The sequence below is a fragment of the Acipenser ruthenus genome, chromosome 7 (genome assembly GCF_902713425.1).
Source record: "Acipenser ruthenus chromosome 7, fAciRut3.2 maternal haplotype, whole genome shotgun sequence".
In the NCBI taxonomy this organism is placed as follows: domain Eukaryota; kingdom Metazoa; phylum Chordata; class Actinopteri; order Acipenseriformes; family Acipenseridae; genus Acipenser; species Acipenser ruthenus.
This window is the reverse complement of record NC_081195.1, coordinates 27,703,862-27,724,331: the sequence shown is the minus strand read 5'-3', so window position 1 is coordinate 27,724,331 and position 20,470 is coordinate 27,703,862. Positions and strand designations below refer to the sequence as shown.

At 41.0% G+C, this 20,470-nt stretch overlaps 1 protein-coding gene across 1 annotated transcript; it reads left to right on the top strand.

Annotated features, from left to right (window-relative positions):
• Positions 1–4,182: 4,182 nt before the first annotated feature.
• Positions 4,183–19,559, top strand: LOC131737472 (zinc finger protein 383-like). The gene is made up of 3 exons (XM_059026742.1): positions 4,183–4,728; positions 13,474–13,785; positions 14,634–19,559. Exons 1-3 carry the CDS (start codon positions 4,395–4,397, stop codon positions 15,383–15,385), a joined length of 1,398 nt encoding a protein of 465 aa, XP_058882725.1. The 5' UTR covers positions 4,183–4,394; the 3' UTR covers positions 15,386–19,559.
• Positions 19,560–20,470: the final 911 nt, after the last annotated feature.

The window sequence follows — 20,470 nt, the reverse complement described above, 5'->3', positions numbered from 1 at the left end:
CTGAAATGAGAGCGTCACTACTAGAAGGCGGGCCTGGCTGGAACCGTCGCGTATTATTGGCTAAACCCAGTTTGCGAGCCTGATTGGCTGGCCTCCCTGTCGAAGGTGATGTTATAAACTGGATACCGGAGTTCGCCTTGTTGGCTCCTACAGCGCTTATTAATTTCAATTGTTTCGAATTTCAAGTGCTTTATTGGCAGGACTGATTACACCGTGTAACAATTTTTTTTTTTTTTTTGGTTCCTGGGTAGTAAGTGTTATTTCCTAATTGCTTATGCCTCAAAAGTATAGAAAATGGCTATTATTCCCCACAAACTTTGCTTTTGTGACCAGGACAGTGATATTTTGAAATTTACCTATTTTCCAGAACATTCCAGATAGATTCAGTGCTGAGTAAACTTGGAGTAACTTCTAGAACTTTCTAGAACTTTCCAGTAATATAAATAGTAGTATAAATACAGGGGCCTTAAGCCCACCAGTTCAGTTTAGTTCCAGCTGCCTAAGTGGATACATATCTGCATTTTTCTGAGATGGCATCAAGAGGCTGCAAGCATCCGGCAGACGCATTTTGCTATGTCTGCGGCCAATTTATCAAGACAAGAGCGAAAAAGTACTCCGTGGAAGCATCTGCTAAGATGTGTGAGGCCTACAAGGCATATTTCGGCATGCCTGTCGGGGATCAAGACAAACCCTGGGCACCTCATTTCACCTGCGAGCACTGCAAAAAAACTCTGGAAGGTAAGATGGACAATTGTTGCTCGGAATTTTATGTTATAAAATTTGTTAAAATTTTTAAAATTGTAAAAGTTTTTAATTTTAAAATGTTTTACAATTTTCAATGTTATTGAAAAAATATATCATATATGAAAAATGTTGCGAGAATCTCTTACACATTAGTCATGGGTGGAATAAATGTATTTTTGTAGGATGGTACAGAGGGGAAAAGAGAGCCATGAAGTTCGCTATCCCAAGAATTTGACGGGAACCCACTGACCACTCAAGCAACTGCTACTTCTGCATGGTGGACCCTTCCAAGCGGACCGAGTTCTCTGTGGGGAGGAACAACGTCAAGTGGGAGCCAGTGGTAGACCCCCGGAAGGTGCTGATGCCACAAATTGGGCCTTATGAAACAATTTGTCAGAGCTCTAGATAAGGAGTCGGCAGCCTTCAAGTACCTTCAAGACTTCTTCCCTAAGCTGTCTGAGGCAAAGGTCAAAGCCGGTGTCTTCGTCGGACCACAGATAAAGAAGATCCTGGAGTGCAATGAATTCCCCAAGAAGCTCACTAGTAAGGAGAAAGCGGCTTGGAACAGCTTTGTCGCAGTGGTTCGGGGCTTCCTGGGCAATCACAAGGCCGAAAACTATGTGGAGCTGGTTGAGACTCTGGTGAAGAACTACGACACAATGGGCTGTAGGATGTCCCTCAAAGTCCATATCCTTGATGCTCATCTTGATAAATTCAAAGAGAACATGGGAGCGTACTCGGAGGAGCAAGGCGAGCGCTTCCACCAGGATATACTGGACTTTGAACGCCGCTACCAAGGACAGTATAACGAGAACATGATGGGAGACTACATTTGGGGGCTGATTCGTGAAAGTGATTTACAGTATAATCGTAAATCTCGAAAAACTACTCACTTCTAAATCTTTTGTAGTCATTTTTGTATTACTTTAGTATAAATACATGTTAATTTGGATTCATATGTTGTTTTTTTCTGACTTTATGTGAACGAAAAGACACAAATTCGCATGGAAATAGGTCAATTTCAAAATATCACTGTCCTGGTCACAAAAGCAAAGTTTGTGGGGAATAATAGCCATTTTCTATACTTTTGAGGCATAAGCAATTAGGAAATAACACTTAGTACCCAGGAACAAAAATTGTGTTACATAGTGTTATTACAAGTATTGCCAAAGCAATGATGGGTAATTCCATCTTTATAATGAACATTTAAAACATATCTAAATGTCACATTAAGTAAGTAAAACAAAAACAACACAGTATGAACGTAAGAACGTTTACAAACGAGAGGAGGCCATTAGCCCATCTTGCTCGTTTGGTTATTATTATTATTTTACTTCTTAGCAGACGCCCTTATCCAGGGCGACTTACAACTGTTACAAGTATTGATACATACAATTACATTATTTTTTTTAGTAGCTTATTCATGATCCCAGTCTCATCAAGCAGCGTCTTGAAGTATCCCAGGGTGTCAGCTTCAACAACATGCTTAAAATAAATCACAACAACTATATATATATATATATAGTATAACATATTTATTTATTTATTTATTCATTTCTTCATCTTTCCCTCCCTCCTCCCTGCGTGAGGAGCCTCAGTGTCACTCCCTGTCCCTCAGGCTGCGTGAGGAGCCTCGGTGTCCCTCCCTGTCCCTCAGGCTGCGTGAGGAGCCTCGGTGTCCCTCCCTGTCCCTCAGGCTGCGTGAGGAGCCTCGGTGTCCCTCCCTGTCCCTCAGGCTGCGTGAGGAGCCTCGGTGTCCCTCCCTGTCCCTCAGGCTGCGTGAGGAGCCTCGGTGTCCCTCCCTGTCCTTCAGGCTGTGTGAGGAGCCTCGGTGTCCCTCCCTGTCCCTCAGGCTGCGTGAGGAGCCTCGGTGTCCCTCCCTGTCCTTCAGGCTGTGTGAGGAGCCTCGGTGTCCCTCCCTGTCCCTCAGGCTGCGTGAGGAGCCTCGGTGTCCCTCCCTGTCCCTCAGGCTGTGTGAGGAGCCTCGGTGTCACTCCCTGTCCCTCAGGCTGCGTGAGGAGCCTCGGTGTCCCTCCCTGTCCTTCAGGCTGTGTGAGGAGCCTCGGTGTCCCTCCCTGTCCCTCAGGCTGCGTGAGGAGCCTCGGTGTCCCTCCCTGTCCTTCAGGCTGTGTGAGGAGCCTCGGTGTCCCTCCCTGTCCCTCAGGCTGCGTGAGGAGCCTCGGTGTCCCTCCCTGTCCCTCAGGCTGTGTGAGGAGCCTCGGTGTCCCTCCCTGTCCCTCAGGCTGCGTGAGGAGCCTCGGTGTCACTCCCTGTCCCTCAGGCTGCGTGAGGAGCCTCGGTGTCACTCCCTGTCCCTCAGGCTGCGTGAGGAGCCTCGGTGTCACTCCCTGTCCCTCAGGCTGTGTGAGGAGCCTCGGTGTCACTCCCTGTCCCTCAGGCTGCGTGAGGAGCCTCGGTGTCCCTCTCTGTCCTTCAGGCTGTGTGAGAAGCCTCGGTGTCCCTCCCTGTCCCTCAGGCTGCGTGAGGAGCCTCGGTGTCACTCCCTGTCCCTCAGGCTGCGTGAGGAGCCTCGGTGTCACTCCCTATCCCTCAGGCTGTGTGAGGAGCCTCGGTGTCCCTCCCTGTTCCTCATGCTGTGTGAGGAGCCTCGGTGTCCCTCCCTGTCCCTCAGGCTGCGTGAGGAGCCTCGTGTCACTCCCTGTCCCTCAGGATGCGTGAGGAGCCTCGGTGTCACTCCCTGTCCCTCAGGCTGCGTGAGGAGCCTCGGTGTCACTCCCTGTCCCTCAGGCTGTGTGAGGAGCCTCGGTGTCCCTCCCTGTCCCTCAGGCTGCGTGAGGAGCCTCGGTGTCACTCCCTGTCCCTCAGGCTGTGTGAGGAGCCTCGGTGTCCCTCCCTGTCCCTCAGGCTGTGTGAGGAGCCTCGGTGTCACTCCCTGTCCCTCAGGCTGCGTGAGGAGCCTCGGTGTCACTCCCTGTCCCTCAGGCTGCGTGAGAAGCCTCGGTGTCACTCCCTGTCCCTCAGGCTGTGTGAGGAGCCTCGGTGTCACTCCCTGTCCCTCAGGATGTGTGAGGAGCCTCGGTGTCACTCCCTGTCCCTCAGGCTGTGTGAGGAGCCTCCGTGTCACTCCCTGTCCCTCAGGCTGTGTGAGGAGCTTCAGTGTCCCTCCCTGTCCCTCATGGTGTGTGAGGAGCTTCAGTGTCACTCCCTGTCCCTCAGGCTGTGACAGGCGCTTGTGAATTGGGCTGCCTCTATAATGCAGGTTGTTCCCTCTACTAAGAAGTTGTGGAGTTTTTCATGGTCTGGCATTATTAACGAATTAGTGGCTCCGTTATTGCCTAACCTCTTCTCATTGCGATCCCGTAATCGCATCGACAGGGAGGACAGCCAATCATTCTCCCAAATGGGTTTGCCAATAATACAGGACGGTTCCAACTAGGCACGCCTTCTAGTGACGCTTCATTTCACTACAGGAAATAGTAAAGTTAGCTTTGTTTATAGAGAGCTGACTGTAATCTGTAGTGATATTACGGCATGGCTTCTCCTGCTGTATAAATTGTTTAGCTTGGGATTAAATGTTTTTTTTTTTTAATAATAATTTATGATTTTTGTTTGTTTGTTTGAGTTCCGGGACAAAGTCAATTTGCTGTTTTATTTAAGAGCTCAGACAAAATAATACTAAATACAATTTGATGTCAGTATATGTGAATGAAAAGAGGATTCCGCTATCCAGTTTCAAACTAAAACCAGTGAAGATGGACGTCAGTATCTCCGTGTCGTTCTTTCAAGACGAGCTCGCCTCTACCATCGAGCACGCAGTGAAAGCGGCTGTAGACACCGTCTTGTGCGAAATTACTAAAGTTGTCGGCGGCAAATTCAGTGAATTCCAAATGGAAATGTCTGGAAAGGAGAAAGAGAATGAAATTCTGAAGCTGAGATTGGAAATATCAGAGAGCGAGTTGAAAGCTGTGCGAGAATGCATGAACGCTGCAGGAGCGGATATTAAACAACCTCTAATATTTCAAGGTAAGATTGATTTGTTTGTATGGTATTGCCTTGTCAATCCAATAGCTTAAATCACCTTTATTATTATTATTATTATTATTATTATTATTATTATTATTATTATTATTATTATTAATAATAATAATAATAATAATAATAATAATAATAATAATAATATCAACTTTATTTAATACCGAGCATTTCATAATAAAAAAATGGACAAGCATTAGTAAAAGAAAGCAAGAAAAATAAATAAAACCAAAAGAATGAACACAACAGTAAAACGCAGCAGTGAATAAAAGAAACACCATTTTAGCATAAAAACGCTACATTATAAAAGTGTGTTTTTAATAAGAACATAGTTAAGTTTACAAACGAGAGGAGGCCCCATTCAGCTCATCTTGCTCGTTTGGTTGTTAGTAGCTTATTGATCCCAGAATCTCATCAAGCAGCTTCTTGAAGGATCCCAGGGTTTCAGCTTCAACAACATTACTGGGGAGTTGGTTCCAGACCCTCACAATTCTCTGTGTAAAAAAGTGCCTCCTATTTTCTGTTCTGAATGCCCCTAAAGGAGATTGATTGCTATACTGTGTAAGAGAATTAGTCGCTGCACTACACACTGTTTGTTTCATGTGTTAGCAAATCACAAGGCAGAATTAGCAAAGAAGCAATTGGGAGGATTAATTACGCGTTTACATAAATGGGGTGCTATTTAAATTACAATCGGGTAATACCGGTACACAGCACTGAACCTGTTAGTCAGTCAACAGTATGCCTTTTTTATCAGTGTTTCACATTTGATCCTGGTTATTGTAATGCCAGTAAAAGGCTAAACTTCCTTTGTGGAGTACTGTACATAGGGTTACTCTCACATGACATTGCTGGACTGTTACTAAACTGTTTCATATATTTGCATTGCTATTGTAATGCCACCAATAAGATACAGTGTCAGAGGAAGACAGTAAATCGGATTCTCCCAGCAATGCTGTACATGTGTTTTCTGAACTGTTGTGATATCATTCATAGGTTTCCCTGCTGATTTTAATGCCAGCCATGATGTTTATAAACATGATGACAGGATTGTAGTGCCTTCAGGTGCTTTACTTACTATTACAACAAGACTTAATAAATAAACTCTTGGCTTTATTAAAAATAAAAAAAAAATAAAGAATTGTGGTAATATTTATTTTACTTATTTTAACTATCAACATTATATTTATATATTATGTTCAAATGCCATGTTTATTAATACTTTGATAAACTGTAGTATAAACAGTTCTGTGCAGCCCACCAGTTAAGCACATAGTCTATATTTATGATAACGGCTGACAGGGCTGCATTAATGATACTGCAAGAGATTTGTTAAGTTGCTCGGCAACTACTCAAACTTTAGACAGAAATGGAAGATTTGAAATAGGCCTGTAGTTATTAAGAACATTGAGACTAAGGTAAAGATCTTGGTCAGAATTTCTCTGACACTTTTTAAAGTGCTTGGTTATTTAAATACACAGGATTTGTGATGTATTAAAAAAAAAACACTGTTAACAATAACATGCACATTTTTATGGGATGAAGTAAAAGCTAGAACTACATTTTAATAAATACAATTGCATAGATATTTTAGGAATGAGAACAGATTTTATAACACGCTGTCCTTAACCCGTTCCAGCACAGAACCGTTTCACACCTAAAAGGACCCGGAACAGTCGGTTCTGAAGGTGCAAAGATGCAACAATTATACATATACAAGACTCTCAGGGATGCGGGTACCCGTGTCCTTTACGTATGCATGCATGCATTATTAATTAATTAATTAATTAATTAATTAATTAATTAATTAATTAATCATGCAGGTAAGACCTTTGCCTTGTGTTAATTACAAGCTTCAGAATGTTGGCAGGCTCAAACTCTGCGTTGCTGTTCCTGTAAATAAACAGAGAACATGGACCTGGGCACGGATCTCTGCAGACTGAACACTATACTGAGTTGCACCCATTTCACGTGACATCCTGTATACGGTTGCATGTTTTACTCCAATCTCAGGCTTTTGTGGATTATATGGCATGCATTTTTGTTATTCGTTCTTTTCGACAAAAAACATTCTTATTTTCTTTATTTCAAGTTTTTAGCCATTTTGTTAATGAACCCTTTTTGTTGATTTTTGTTTGGTTTTTTGCATTTGCGATGATTTTGCAATCTGGAGCAGCCCTGTAAATAGAATATTATTTATTAAACAAGCAATCCATCTGTAGTTGATTTTATTTCTGAATAATAAATGACTCTGCTGTTAACTTGCTGAGCACACTGTGACAGTTTTGTACTTCTAAAAAATGTGAATACAATAGCAAAACCGGGACGATTTAACAACTTTACTGTTTCCAACCGTGACAAAAAATGGGCTGAAAACTGGGACAATCCCACTTTTCCCAGGATGTCTGATAACCCCAGTACATTTACTAAAGGTTTGATACTTTAACAATAATAAACAATTATAATGTAGCTGAAAGCAGCACAAAAGTCAAGAATTAAAAATGAAAATCAGAAGTGAAAAGGTTACTGTACCAAGATGAAAATAAAAGTTTTCTGTGTGAACTCCAGTAAACTAGTTGTTGTCTTTCGCAAGTGAAATAGTAGGGCAGTGATTTCTATCTCTCTCTTGGCCTTTCTAACTTCCTTTTTGACTTGTGTTTGCAGTTCCAAGTACTCTTTCTGTGTACTTTGTTTTTGGTCCCTTTTAAACGCTCTGAAAAGTGCCTTTTTTCGCTGAATATTTTTTTTAATTGATCTATTAAACCATTTTGGCCATTTTGTTTTCGAATTTAGATTTGTCTACTTTTGGGATGTAATTGTTTTGCGCCTCTAGTACTACATTTTTAAAAAACAGCCATCCTTTTTCTGTGGATGTTTTCTCTATTTTACTCCAATCTACTTCTGTTAGACTCTGTTTCATACCTTCATAGTTTGCTTCTCTAAAATTGTAAACCTTAGCTTTAGTCATGGGTTTTAAAAATCAGTTCTTCAAATGAGACCATGTTGTGGTCTGAGTTTGCCAATGGCGCTCTGACCTCTGTCTTAGTTATTCTGTCTTTGTTATTTGAAAAGACTAAATCAAGGCATGCCTTCCCTCTAGTCGGTGCCTTGACAAATTGCGTTAGGAAGCAGTCATTTGTCATTTCCACCATTTCAATTTCGTCCGTCGTGCTCCCCACCGGGTTCTCCCATTTTATATGGGGAAGTTGAAATCCCCCATTAGTATGGCTTCTCCTTTTCTACACGCATTTCTAATGTCATTGTGTAACAGATTATTTTGCTTGTTTTAAATTGTAAAAGCTGATCTTATCTTTCAAACGTGTGCTACAGTACCCAGTGTGTGTGTGTTGTACACGTCATTTTTTGTTCGATTACAGTACTAATGCTAACTAAGATGAACAAAATAAATAATGCACTTTTCCCTAAATTAGATAAAATATTTAATGAAACAAAACCACAACAAAAATCAGCACTCAAATCTTCACAGGGATGGGTTTCCTGTCTCACCACTGGGCAGCTGAGCTACTTTTCAGTTGTAAACCCTTTTGCCAATACTCGTATTACACTTTCCTCTGACTGCCAACACCATGAGCCTCCCCCAGAGACCCAGAACAAAGGAATTAGTTAGGCTTCCAAGCCAAAGTCTGGGGAAGCCTATTGTTATTGCTGTGTTTATTATTAGGCTTCCAAGCCATAGGCTAGGAAGCCTATTGTTTCTGTAAGGATGATTATTATTATTATTATTATTATTATTTTTCTTTCTGCCGAAACCTCATCGCAGAAACAAAATATCGGGTTCGTAGGTAGGTGGCTATGTGCAGATAACAGGTTAGGCGTCCAATCTTGCGCAAGTCACATGGTTTGGCAGCCATATTGGATTTTGCGAATTTTTTTAAAACGCCTATGCTTCGGAAACCACTTACTCTAGAGTTCTGAAAATTGATGTACATGTTGAGGGATAGTCCTTGATTAACTGTTGTTAATATGAAGCTGATTGGTTATGTAGTTTGGCAACCACATCGATTAATGTCATAAAAATGTCGAATTCTCAAAATTCAAACATCTTCTCTGAAACCGCTTATCCGATTGAAACAAAAATTGGAATAAAACATCTCAGTATGGTCCTCTATTCTGCTTGTTCAAAGGAAGTTGCTACTGTGAAAATCGTGGCGTCCACGCTGCATGACATCATCAACACACGCAACTGGCTATAAAACCGCCTATGCTGCACCAAAATGCACGAAATTTCACACAGATGTAGAGGACTATGGGATGTTGTGCCATGGTCAATATGGCAGCCTTAGGTCACATGGTGTGGCAGCCATCTTGGATGTAATGATATTTTTTGTGCAATTTTCAAATGTCGTTCTCATCAACAGTAAACATTACAGCTGTGAAAAAAATTGTACTTGGTGCGCTCATGTCCACGATTGATTCTACTAAAGAAAAAATTGATCGGTCACATGGTGTGGCAGCTATGTTGGATTTTGCATAAAACACTTAAACAACAATTCCTAATGAGCCTTTTGGCTTATTGACTTGAATCATGAGTATACTTTATCTTTGTACTGTCCTCTAAAAAAGTTACTCACCAAAAGTTCCTACATCAACAAACATGACCGCCATGAGCAAATCAATATGGGCACTGATGCCAGTTTGCCCACTTTTTACCCTGAAATGACACATTCCCACCACTGGGGACAGCTTACCATGGAAATTGAGCCAAAAATGAAACTTAAAAACCTTAAAAGCTGCCATATTGGATAAATACGGTACTTGAAAATAAAACATCTTAAAGCAGAACACAACTGAAACAATTACATGTTTAAGACATTAGCTTTACAAGTCACACAAATGCAGTTTGCTTAAGAATCATCATATAATAATTTTTACAACTGAACTGTGGTCAAATAGTCACAAAACCTGAATCTGTTGAAACGAAACCGTGTCTGTAATCCATTTAAAAGAGGCTTGTGAGAAAGGGGGGCACTTTGGAGCCCTCGTTTACATTTAAATATGTATTTTTGCTAAACAAACACTTAGACAAAACACTTCACAATCGCTTGCTCTATAAAATACCGTTGAAACTGTAAAGATCGCTTACTTATTCATGGAGAAAACCCCGAAAAAGTGGACATTTTTGTATAATTCAAGCTACCGTGTCTGTAATCCATTTTAAAGATGCTTGTGAGAAAGGGGGTGCTACTTTGGAGCCCTCGTTTACATTTAAATATGTATTTTTGCTAAACAAACACTTAGACAAAACACTTCACAATCGCTTGCTCTATAAAATACCGCTATGATGTAGAGGACTATGGGATGTTGTGCCATGGACAGTATGGCAGCCATTGGTCACATAGTGTGGCAGCCATCTTAGATTTAATGAAAATTTTGCCCAATTTGCAAAAATGCTGTTATCATGAACGGTAAATAGCACAGCCGTGAAAAAATGTCTACATAGTGCGATAACCAATGCACATAAAATTTACGATGACTGCTTGGAAGCCGTAATTAATTAATTAATTAATAATTAATATTTATTTCTTAGCAGACGCCCTTATCCAGGGCGACTTACAATTGTTACAAGATATCACATTATTTTTTACATACAATTACCCATTTATACAGTTGGGTTTTTACTGGAGCAATCCAGGTAAAGTACCTTGCTCAAGGGTACAGCAGCAGTGTCCCCTACCAGGGATTGAACCCACGACCCTCCGGTCAGGAGTCCAAAGCCCTAACCACTACTCCACACTGCTGCCCTTGCTCACAACTCTAGTTGTTATTATTATTATTATTATTATTATTATTATTATTATTATTATTATTATTATTATTATTATTATTATTATTATTATTATTCCCAAACATCATCGCAGATTATGAAAACGCATACGTAAGTAGATGCCTATGGCTGGACAACCAGACTGGCGTCCCCGAATGAAAGTCACATGGTTCGACCGCCATATTGGATTTCATGGAAATTTTGGGAATTTTTCAAAACTCTTGCCTTTAAAAACAACTTAAGGTGGAACTGTGACAGTGGCAGCAGATAGTGCAGCAATGGCCTATAAAAAACATATGTTCAATCGAGGTCAATAGAACAATTACTTTGCCCGATACGCTGGATTGGCGCCATATATTCAACAATCATCTTGTCTTAAACCGCAACGTCAATTGGAACCTAAATTGGCACGCATGTTCATGACCAGGTCCTTTCTGCCGTTTGTAAAATCCACGCTTTTTCGCTAAAAAACATGGCCGCTGCGCGCAAATAACCGTTTCACGACGGCTCTATTTTCATACATTCGTGCATAAGTCCAAGGTGCAATACACTACAGTCATGAAACTTTATATGACCAGAGAGACTCACGTGAAGTACTGGTGGTATGAAAATGACACATTTTGGTCACATGGTTTGGCGGCCTGTGGCAATGTGGCCACGCCCTTGTGCGTAGTTTGTGTTATATGTTGTATGTTGCGTGTGTAAATGTTGGTGTATAGTCATTGGTACACAGGATATAAATGGGTCTGTGTAACACGAGTGATTTAAAAATGTAGATTTGTATTTAGGCACGAGGATGGCACAAATCACTTCACGTGCTGGTTAAAATGTAATGTGTGGTCACGGGAGTACACTTAATTAATTCACGTGCCTGGATTCAAGTGAATAATTAATTAGTAATTGAATCCCAGCACAACAGTATAAATAGATGCACGTTTCATTCACTCGGGGTTGGGTGTTTGAGAGTGGAGAACGGGTGAGAGAGAAGGAGAAATAAAAGTTAGTTTAAATATCAATTGCAATTACGTGCTGGTAGGACCAGCACGATACTTGTTTATTTAAAACTCACCGTGTTTGTTTGTGTGTCTGTCCGTGTCTGTTTACTGTATAGTCCGTTTTGTTTGTCTCTTTATTTTGGCGTGAAGTGCCGTGTCCTGTGTTCTGTTTGTTAAACCTTTTTATTTATTTGTTATTAAACGCTGAGTGCAACCATCGCACTCAGTTTCTCTCATCATCACCGTCTGTCTGTGTATTCCTTTCTGGTCTGACGTCACCCACTCCGGCCATCTTTGTGACACGGCCATATTGATAATTGTAAAAAAATGTTTGCAACCCATAACAAGAACATTGTTGCATTTATGCTCTTCAGTGTCAACACAATTGTACAGACCATTGGAAAGTAATAACTGCTGAAGATTGAAACAGATTGCTCATACGGCGTGGCGGCCATATTGGAATTTACGTTGAAATTTTAACTCCTAGGGCGTGCCGACAGGGTCATAGTTATAATGGAACACATATGTGCTCTATGAAAAAATGTCATCGCCTGTGACCTCTGACCTCTTCTAAAGGTCAAACACGATGCATGACATCATCAACAGACGCAACTGGCTATAAAACTGCCTATAACTTTTTATCGGCTGCACCAAAAAGCACAAAATTTGACATGGATGTAGAGGACTATGGGATGTGGTGCCTTTGGTCACATGGTGTGGCAGCCATCTTAAATTAAATGAAAACTGAGCAATTTTTAAGTCTACATCTCATGAAAGGTAAATACCACAACTGTGAAAAATGTTGTACATAGTGCGCTAACCAATGCACTTAAATTTCATGATAGCTGGTTGGAAGCCTTTATAGTTGCTAGCAACTCTAGTTTCTTTTTATTGTTATCCAGTCCAGCCACTTACAAAACAAACCCCTGTTAATCACCTGCAGCTGTGCTGTTTACCTTTAATTAAACCCCGAGCGCTCCTGGCACTTGAAGGCCCTACTGCCGTGTCTCTTGGGAGATGCAGTCTTGTATACTGGAGTATGCTAGGACCCATGTATTTATCATTCGTAACCACCCCCTGACTGCACTGCACCAACACAGCCCACACAGCACCCATACTGACAGACCAGGGTGAAAGAAACCCCATAGAATAAACGTCAAACCTTGACGTACTTGCATACGTCCTGGAGCTGAAGTGCAGGCTCTGTCCTAATACTGCTGAATATAAGTCTGATTGAGGCATAAATGGGTATTATTCTATAGACCAATGGTGGGCAACTGAATTGAATGAAAGGGCCACATGTGTGGCCTTAAATAGCCCTGAGAGCCACCAGACCCAACAACACATCCAAGTGCCAGAAACCGCCAATTAAAATACATAAAGAAATAATCACAAATATATTCACTGTTACCATTTTAATTGAATAACAAATGTAATTAATAGTAATAAATTTGCCGTTCTTGCCATTAATGTGACTTTTGGGAGGCCACCAGCTTTTTGAAGTCAGCTGTAAGGCTGATGCAAGCACATCATAGCTCAGCAGATAGATTTCTATCAGACAGTCTGTTGCTAATTATTCGCTTATTTGTTACATTGCCCTCACCACTTTTTGAAGCAGCTGGTGTGTTTGTCTCTGACAACCTTTCCACCTACTTTTGTCACAAATGTATCCATTTTTAAACTATCATTGCTATCACTAACTCAAACCTTCTCTTCTCAATTTCACTGCAGTAAAGTGTTGCACAAATTCAACTTACTAACAACAACAGACCTTGCAGCAACCCGTCACGCGGCAGTCGTTCTCATGGCGAGACTATTAAAAAAAATCACCTCCAATTGTTCCACTGGACTGACTCATTGACATCTCTCAGTAGCATTCTGACAAGGGGCTGGCTTTTTAGAGGAGCCTAGCTAGTAAGTAAGATTTATAATTTGTACATTTTTTGTTTCACACAGAGTGCCATGATATCCCTGAATCTGAAGCACAGGAGGGGCCACAGATAGGAGCAGATTACACACAAGAGGAGTCCTTTGACCAGGAGTGGTGTGCAAGTCTAATGCAGGTTACAGAGCTGACATGTGTTAAAGATGAAGAGGTCCCTCAACAGGAACGTGTTTCTATTAAAGAGGAATTCATAGAACAGGAATGTGTCCCCATCGCAGAGGAAGTTCCTACTGAAAATAATATTTATACATTTGAGAAGAACAACAAGCTGGGATCCAACCTGTGTGATGATCGTCCATCTGAATGTGAACTGGGATTTAGAGGTAATCATACAAAACAGGCACCATTGAGCTGCCTATTAATCCTGCAGAAACTGGTTACTGAACACCAGCAGTGTGCTTAAGATTGATATTTTAACCAGGGGGAGCTCCCCAACCACTATGTCAATGGCTTGTTACATATGCCCTTGCCACTGAAGCACCTGCTAGATGTGCAGCCACTGCCATGCCTCTTTAGAATGCTGTTAGATCAGGGGTGTCCAGTCTCACGGTCCTGGAGGCCGTTCCACTGCAGGTTTAACAGGATTGATTATATAATGTACTGCTTCAGGGTCTGGATGGAGGTTGCATTGGTTCAATTAAACCATTTAGAACAGGGTTGTAACACAGATCAGGAGTGGAAGGGCCACCATTGGACACCCCTGTGTAGATCTTTGTCTTTCCACATTTCTGGTAGACTGTTTGCAGTTGTGCTGCTCCCACAGCTGTACAGAGCTGCAGGGATCACATGTCTCATCACTGGGTGATGCCAAATCCAATCGGGTTGCTTTGCATCAGAAGCAGCATTTCAACACATTTCAATAAACTGATATTAAGTGGAAATCACTGACTTGTAAATGTAAGTGTTATTAACCGCAGTGTTAATAATGAAAACTGATATTCTCAGGCCCTTGTCCTCATTGACACCCATTATATTCAGTATGGTGATAGTAAACGGAGGCTGACATTAACAGGAGTGATATTAAGCGGGTTTGACTGTATTCTTTCAATATGCAGTCATCAGAGTTCACTGTAGCAGTTGTTCATGTTTATGACATGGAGCTCTGCAGAAGAGTGAATGTGGAAGAATGCTGTACAATAACCTTTGTCTCTCTTCTCTTCTCTTTCTTTAGCTTCTATAGTAGATGAAGGAGAACACGACTCCACTCCATCACCACACTGCAAAAACTCTTCTAATGGCAAACCACAGCACAAGAAACACAGAGAGATGACAAACGAAGAAGAAAATGTGAAGAAATTGAAAACTCACTCAGTTAAAATTCCTTCTTTACAAGACAGACACCCACTTACTGTGGAGAGTACAGAGACTCCACATTCTGTCTGGTTTAACAGTTCTGAAACCCAGGGCAACTTGAAGACCTTGCCTTATTCTGTTACAGGTGTGAAGAGTTTCTGTCAATTAGGCTCTCTAAAAACTCACAAGGGAAATCACACAGGAGGGACTCCATTGCCCTGTGCTGATTGTGGGAAGAGTTTCAAACATTTATCAAAGCTTGAAATCCACCAGCGTGTTCACACAGGGGAGAAACCTTATCACTGCACTCAATGTGGGAAGAGATTCAGTCAGTTAAATGACCTTAAAAGACACCAGCGTGTTCACACAGGAGAGAAACCTTATCACTGCACTCAATGTGGGAAGAGATTCAGTCAGTTAGGAAACCTTAACATCCACCAGCGCTGTCATGACGGAGAGAAACCTTTTCATTGTGCTGAATGTGAGAAAAGATTCAGACACTTAGGATACCTTAAAATCCACCAGCGCATTCACACAGGAGTGAAACCTTATCAATGCACGGAGTGTGGGAAGAGTTTCACGCAGTCTGGAAATCTGAAGTCACACCAGTGCATTCACACAAGTGTGTAACCCTATCCCTGCACTTCATGTGGGAAGAAGTTCAGTCACTTGGAGTTTCTTGAAGGGCACAAAATCATTCTTAGCATTCAGACACTTGGACACCTAAACAGGAGCAAGCATGACTAAAACACAGAAACATTTACTGAACAGTAAAGAATAAACATGCATGATAAATCATCACTCCTGGTCACAATTACTCAAACTTACACTGATGGATGGAAATGTGGATGGAAATGATGAAATACTGCATCTTGTTTGGACCATTCATCATCTTGTTGACCATTCTGATTTTGTTGCATCACATTAGTAATCTATTCAATTGATTTGTAATTATGTCTGCAAGTTTCCACTTTTCTCCCTTGCATTGCTGAGTCTCCTAGTTTGAACATTAAGATTATTATACAGTTGTAGTCAAACGTTTACATACCCCAATGGAAATGTAGAATTTCTAGAAACAAAGAATTTTAAGAAATCTTTTGTAGCAAAAGTTTTGCTTTTGTGGATGAGGATAGCAATGCAAAAAATAGATGTCTACAATTATTTATTTCAGTAATTGTTTTGCAAAACTTCAAAAATGTTAATTCAGAAGTGTTCCTACCCTTGGATCCTATGTTAGTATTGTCTACAAGGTGCTAGAGATTTCAATGTAATAATGCTGACCCTAATTCTAAAAAAGTCTAGAAAATGCTGGATTGTAGAACATTCTTAGAGAGTATAAAATGGTTAGGCATAGAATGATTGCTGTCATTACCAATAAGTAAATATGGGAAAAAGTAAAGAGCTATCTGAAGACCTTAGGCAGAAAATTATTTATTGTCATAAAGCTGGAGAAGGATACAAGAAGATTTCCAAGCATTTCAGTATCCCAATTTCAACTATTGTTTCTATTATCAAGACATACAAGACTCATGGTACTGTCGCAACGCTCCCTCGGTCTGGAAGAAAGTTCTTTCACCAAGAACAAGCAGAAGAATTGTGAGAAACGCTAATAAGAATCCGAGATTGACTGTCAAAGATATTCAAAGTGAATTGGCTGCAAGTGGGACTGGGGTTTCCATTTCAACCATAGGTCGAGTATTGCATGGTGAAGATCTCAATGGTCACAGGCCAAGGAAGAAGCCACTCTTAGGAAAACATCACAAAGACAATCGCTTAAAGTTTGCAAAACGGCATTTGAATGATGGCTACGAGTTCTGGTCAAAGGTTTTGTGGAGTGATGAAACACAGGTCACGCTGATAGTAGTTAAATTTGGAAAATGGATAAAGTCTGGTGAGGCGTACAAAGAAAAGAACACCATACCTACTGTCAAGCATGGAGGTGGTAATATCCTTCTGTGGGGCTGTTTTTCCTCTAATGGCACAGGAAATTTAGTTCCAATACATGATAAAATGGATTCCATAGCATACCAAAAGATATTGGCCAATCATCTGAAACCCTCCGCTACAAAACTTGGTTTAAAAGGCAACTGGACATTCCAGCACAACAACGATCCAAAGCACACATCAAAATCTACTTTAGAACAGTTAAATAAGAATAAAATCAAGGTTCTGGAATGGCCTAGTCAAAGTCCCGATCTAAATCTGATTGAGAATCTTTGGTACGAGTTGATGAAGGCTGTGCACAAGAGAAGTCCTTGGAATTTGAATGAACTGGAACAAGTTTGTGTTTAAGAATGGCCACAAATCACTAAAGAATCATGCCAAAAGCTAATTAACAAATATCCTAATCATTAAAAGAGGTTATTATTGCTAAAGGTGCCTCAACTAGCTATTAATTTCAATTTCCTTGTCAGGGTATGAATACTTTTTAATTAGCATTTTTGGAGTTTTGCCAAAAAAATTGATGAAATAAATAATTGTAGACAGCTATTCTTGTAACTTTTTTTGCTCATCCACAAAAGCAAAACTTTTGCTACAAAAGATTTTTCCTATAACTTTTTCAAGCAATTTCTATAAATGATAATACATTCATTGAGGTATGTAACTCCCCACCAGTGTTCAGGTCTGCAGTTCTTTCAAGGCAATACTATACTGGACTTCATACCTCTAACGTAGTTGTTGTGTTAAAAAAATGCTTAAATATAATTCTAAAAGGTAAAGCTTTTTGGTCTTAATTTATTTAAATGATGACAAAGTTATTTCTGTGAATTTGTATGATACTTGTTTGAAAATCTGTATTATAGTGGTGTTTCAGTACCTTCACATATAGGGGAATTGTAACTTCTATTTTAAAATACTACGTTTATGAAAAAATAAGTGTGTATTTTTTAAAACTTGGTTTATATGTTGTGTAACATCAGTACAAGTACATTTATATACAGCAATCGGTATTGTTTATCAAATGCACATTGTAATTGATTGAAATAATATAGTAAGCAGAAAAGAGGTAGAGAAGAATGTGTAAAAGAAAAAAAAAGCAGAACTGAAAATAGTCACATTTGGTGGACAAAAAGAACAGCGAGTGGGAGTAAACTGAGATAGCAGGCTTTGAGCAGTGAGGGGGAGATGATTGAAAGAATATTCCCGTGCATCCCCGGAGTGTGGATTTTAAATTTTTTCTAGTTTTAGAAATTTCATGGTATCCTCACCTAGTGGATATGACAGGAGGGGCAGCTTGCTTCCAGCAAAGCAGATTTAGGTATCTGGCCAACAAGGTTGCAAAGGCCAAGGAGTCATATTGCCTTCATTAACTTACAGATGAAGTAATTTCTAAATCATTAAATCCACTCCCAATCCAGAGACACTTGACTAGTTTCCTATCAAAAAGTTTCCTTAATTCATGTATTCAGGAACTAAATGAGAACGACACACAGCAGGGTAAGTGTGATTGAGATTGATGCTGACACACCCTGCAGGATCTATTTATTTACAGTCAGGCCCACGTGACGTTTCCAGTAGTGGCAACATATATTAAAATGTACAAAAAGCTAAATAAAATGCTACAAAAACTATAAACAAAAGTTGCCGTGAACATGGCTAGCACTACTCCGCTAATCAATGAGGAATCTAAAATCTCTGAACTAATCCTCATTGATGAATAATTAAACAAACCCTGACCCCAGTTAAACACAGCGGTCGGCAGTTTCAATTTCTTCTATAACTAAACTCTGATGCTGTTTAAGACACAGGGTGATCAGAGGATTTCAGCTTGCAGAGTTCTTGGTCTGGATAGCGTGGATGATCTTCAGTCCGTTGACGTATGGCCTTGCAGCAGCCCTGAGGTGTGTACTCAGGGTCTTTTTATACCCGACACCCGCTAAAACAAACCCACCTGTTGATTATATCCCACAGCAGGCAATCACACACAGCAGGCAGGATCTTGCAGTAGCGTCAGGTTATTTTATTAACTATTTACAAACATATACACTATTTACAGCACACAAAAAAACACATACCTTCCCCCTTGTGCAAAGCACACATGACCACCTTCCCCCTTGAATGACCCTACTGCATGGGTAGCGGTGACACTGCAGCGTCTGGTCTACCAGGGAGAGCGGAACAGGAGTGGGTGAACGACTGCCTGGGGTGCCGTGACCTGGGATTCAGGCCCAGTGATGAGAGGTTCAGACATTAAGGTCGGATGTCTGGAGCACAGGCCAAAGCAGCTGACCCATAGGCCCCGGATTGGTTCTCAGGCGGCAGCACCTCCTCTAGCCCTTGGGGACGGCAGCTCCTCCTCTAGCCCTTGGGGACGGCAGCTCCTCCTCTAGCCCTTGGGGACGGCAGCTCCTCCTCTGGCTGTCGGGATGGCAGCTTCTCCTTTTCTGGGACGGTACCTCCTCCTCTGGCTCTCCGGAGGGCAGCTACTACTCTGGTCTATAGGTTCCTCCTGTTCAAAACAGCTTGAAGACCGTGGTGAAACAATAACATGCTTTACTCTGCCTATTGAACGCATCCACGTCCCAATTGAGAAGGTATAAAAGCAGGTCTAAAATGTTTGTATTCTGTCTGTCTGCCTCTGGGTGAGAGGCCTGTGAGAAGTTTTCAGAGCTGGAAAAGAGTAAAAAAGGTATTTAATACTTGTACTGTGTAGTATTGTGTAAATCAGTAAATGGCTGAGCATGGCGATGCTTAATTCAGACTTGTCAAAGCTTAGTGCTCCTCCATGTAGTTTTGTTTGTTTTCTTAAAGGGCCAGTGTGGCCTACCTCTGTTTTATTGTAATAAAGTGAGCAAGCGCTTAAAACTGCAGTTCTGTCTGTTCTGTTTGCTGTTCTTACTGCTGACCAGCATTGACCGCCCGCCACTTTATCAATATATATATATATATATATATATATATATATATATATATATATATATATATATTCGTTGCAAAAAACTACGTTAATGCAGCAGTTAGGGTTGATATTAAAACGACAAAAGTAGGGAAATGCAATATAGGGTTTTTAACCCTAACTCTGCATTCCCTCCCACCCCCTTACAAGCAGTGGAAGGGGCAAGGCAACACAAGCAACCATCATCAGTTAGGACAAAACAACATATAACTCTCTGCAGATAACATCCCAAAATCCCAAGTAGTTACTGATGATCACTTGAGCTCTGAAATCACTAAACCACTCCTGAAAAGGATTTGTGACCTGGAAAAAGAGGGTGTCTACCAGTGTATACAAAGTGTCCAAAAGGAAATCACCCAGCTGCGCTTCAAAGTCTCCACAGCTTTCTTCCTCTTCTCTCAAGGTCAAGGTGGCTAACTTCTGCTACAACTGTAGCCTGGAAGGTCATCATTTGGGGCAGTGTACCAATGAAACCAATGCAATTCTGGTACAAGATCAACTTTGTAGGAAGTTTGACATAGAAATAAGCTGCGTCAAAAATGTTCTGTTCTGCTCCCCCACCCCTTCCTGACTGCATTCAATCAGTGTCCCAATGCTAGCTCACAGTCTGATATTTCTGTCACTCCTGATTTTAGTATGGTAAATGTAGTACCACCGGGGTTAATTGGAGAGGCTTCTGAGACATTGGCTATAGTAGAAGGTGTTAAGTGCTTATGCCTCATAGACAGTGGTTCCTAATAACTTGAACTTGCATCTCAGAGTCCTTTTATAGCACCAACTTGCATCACCGCAGACTGACGGGAACGTGCCCTGAGGGT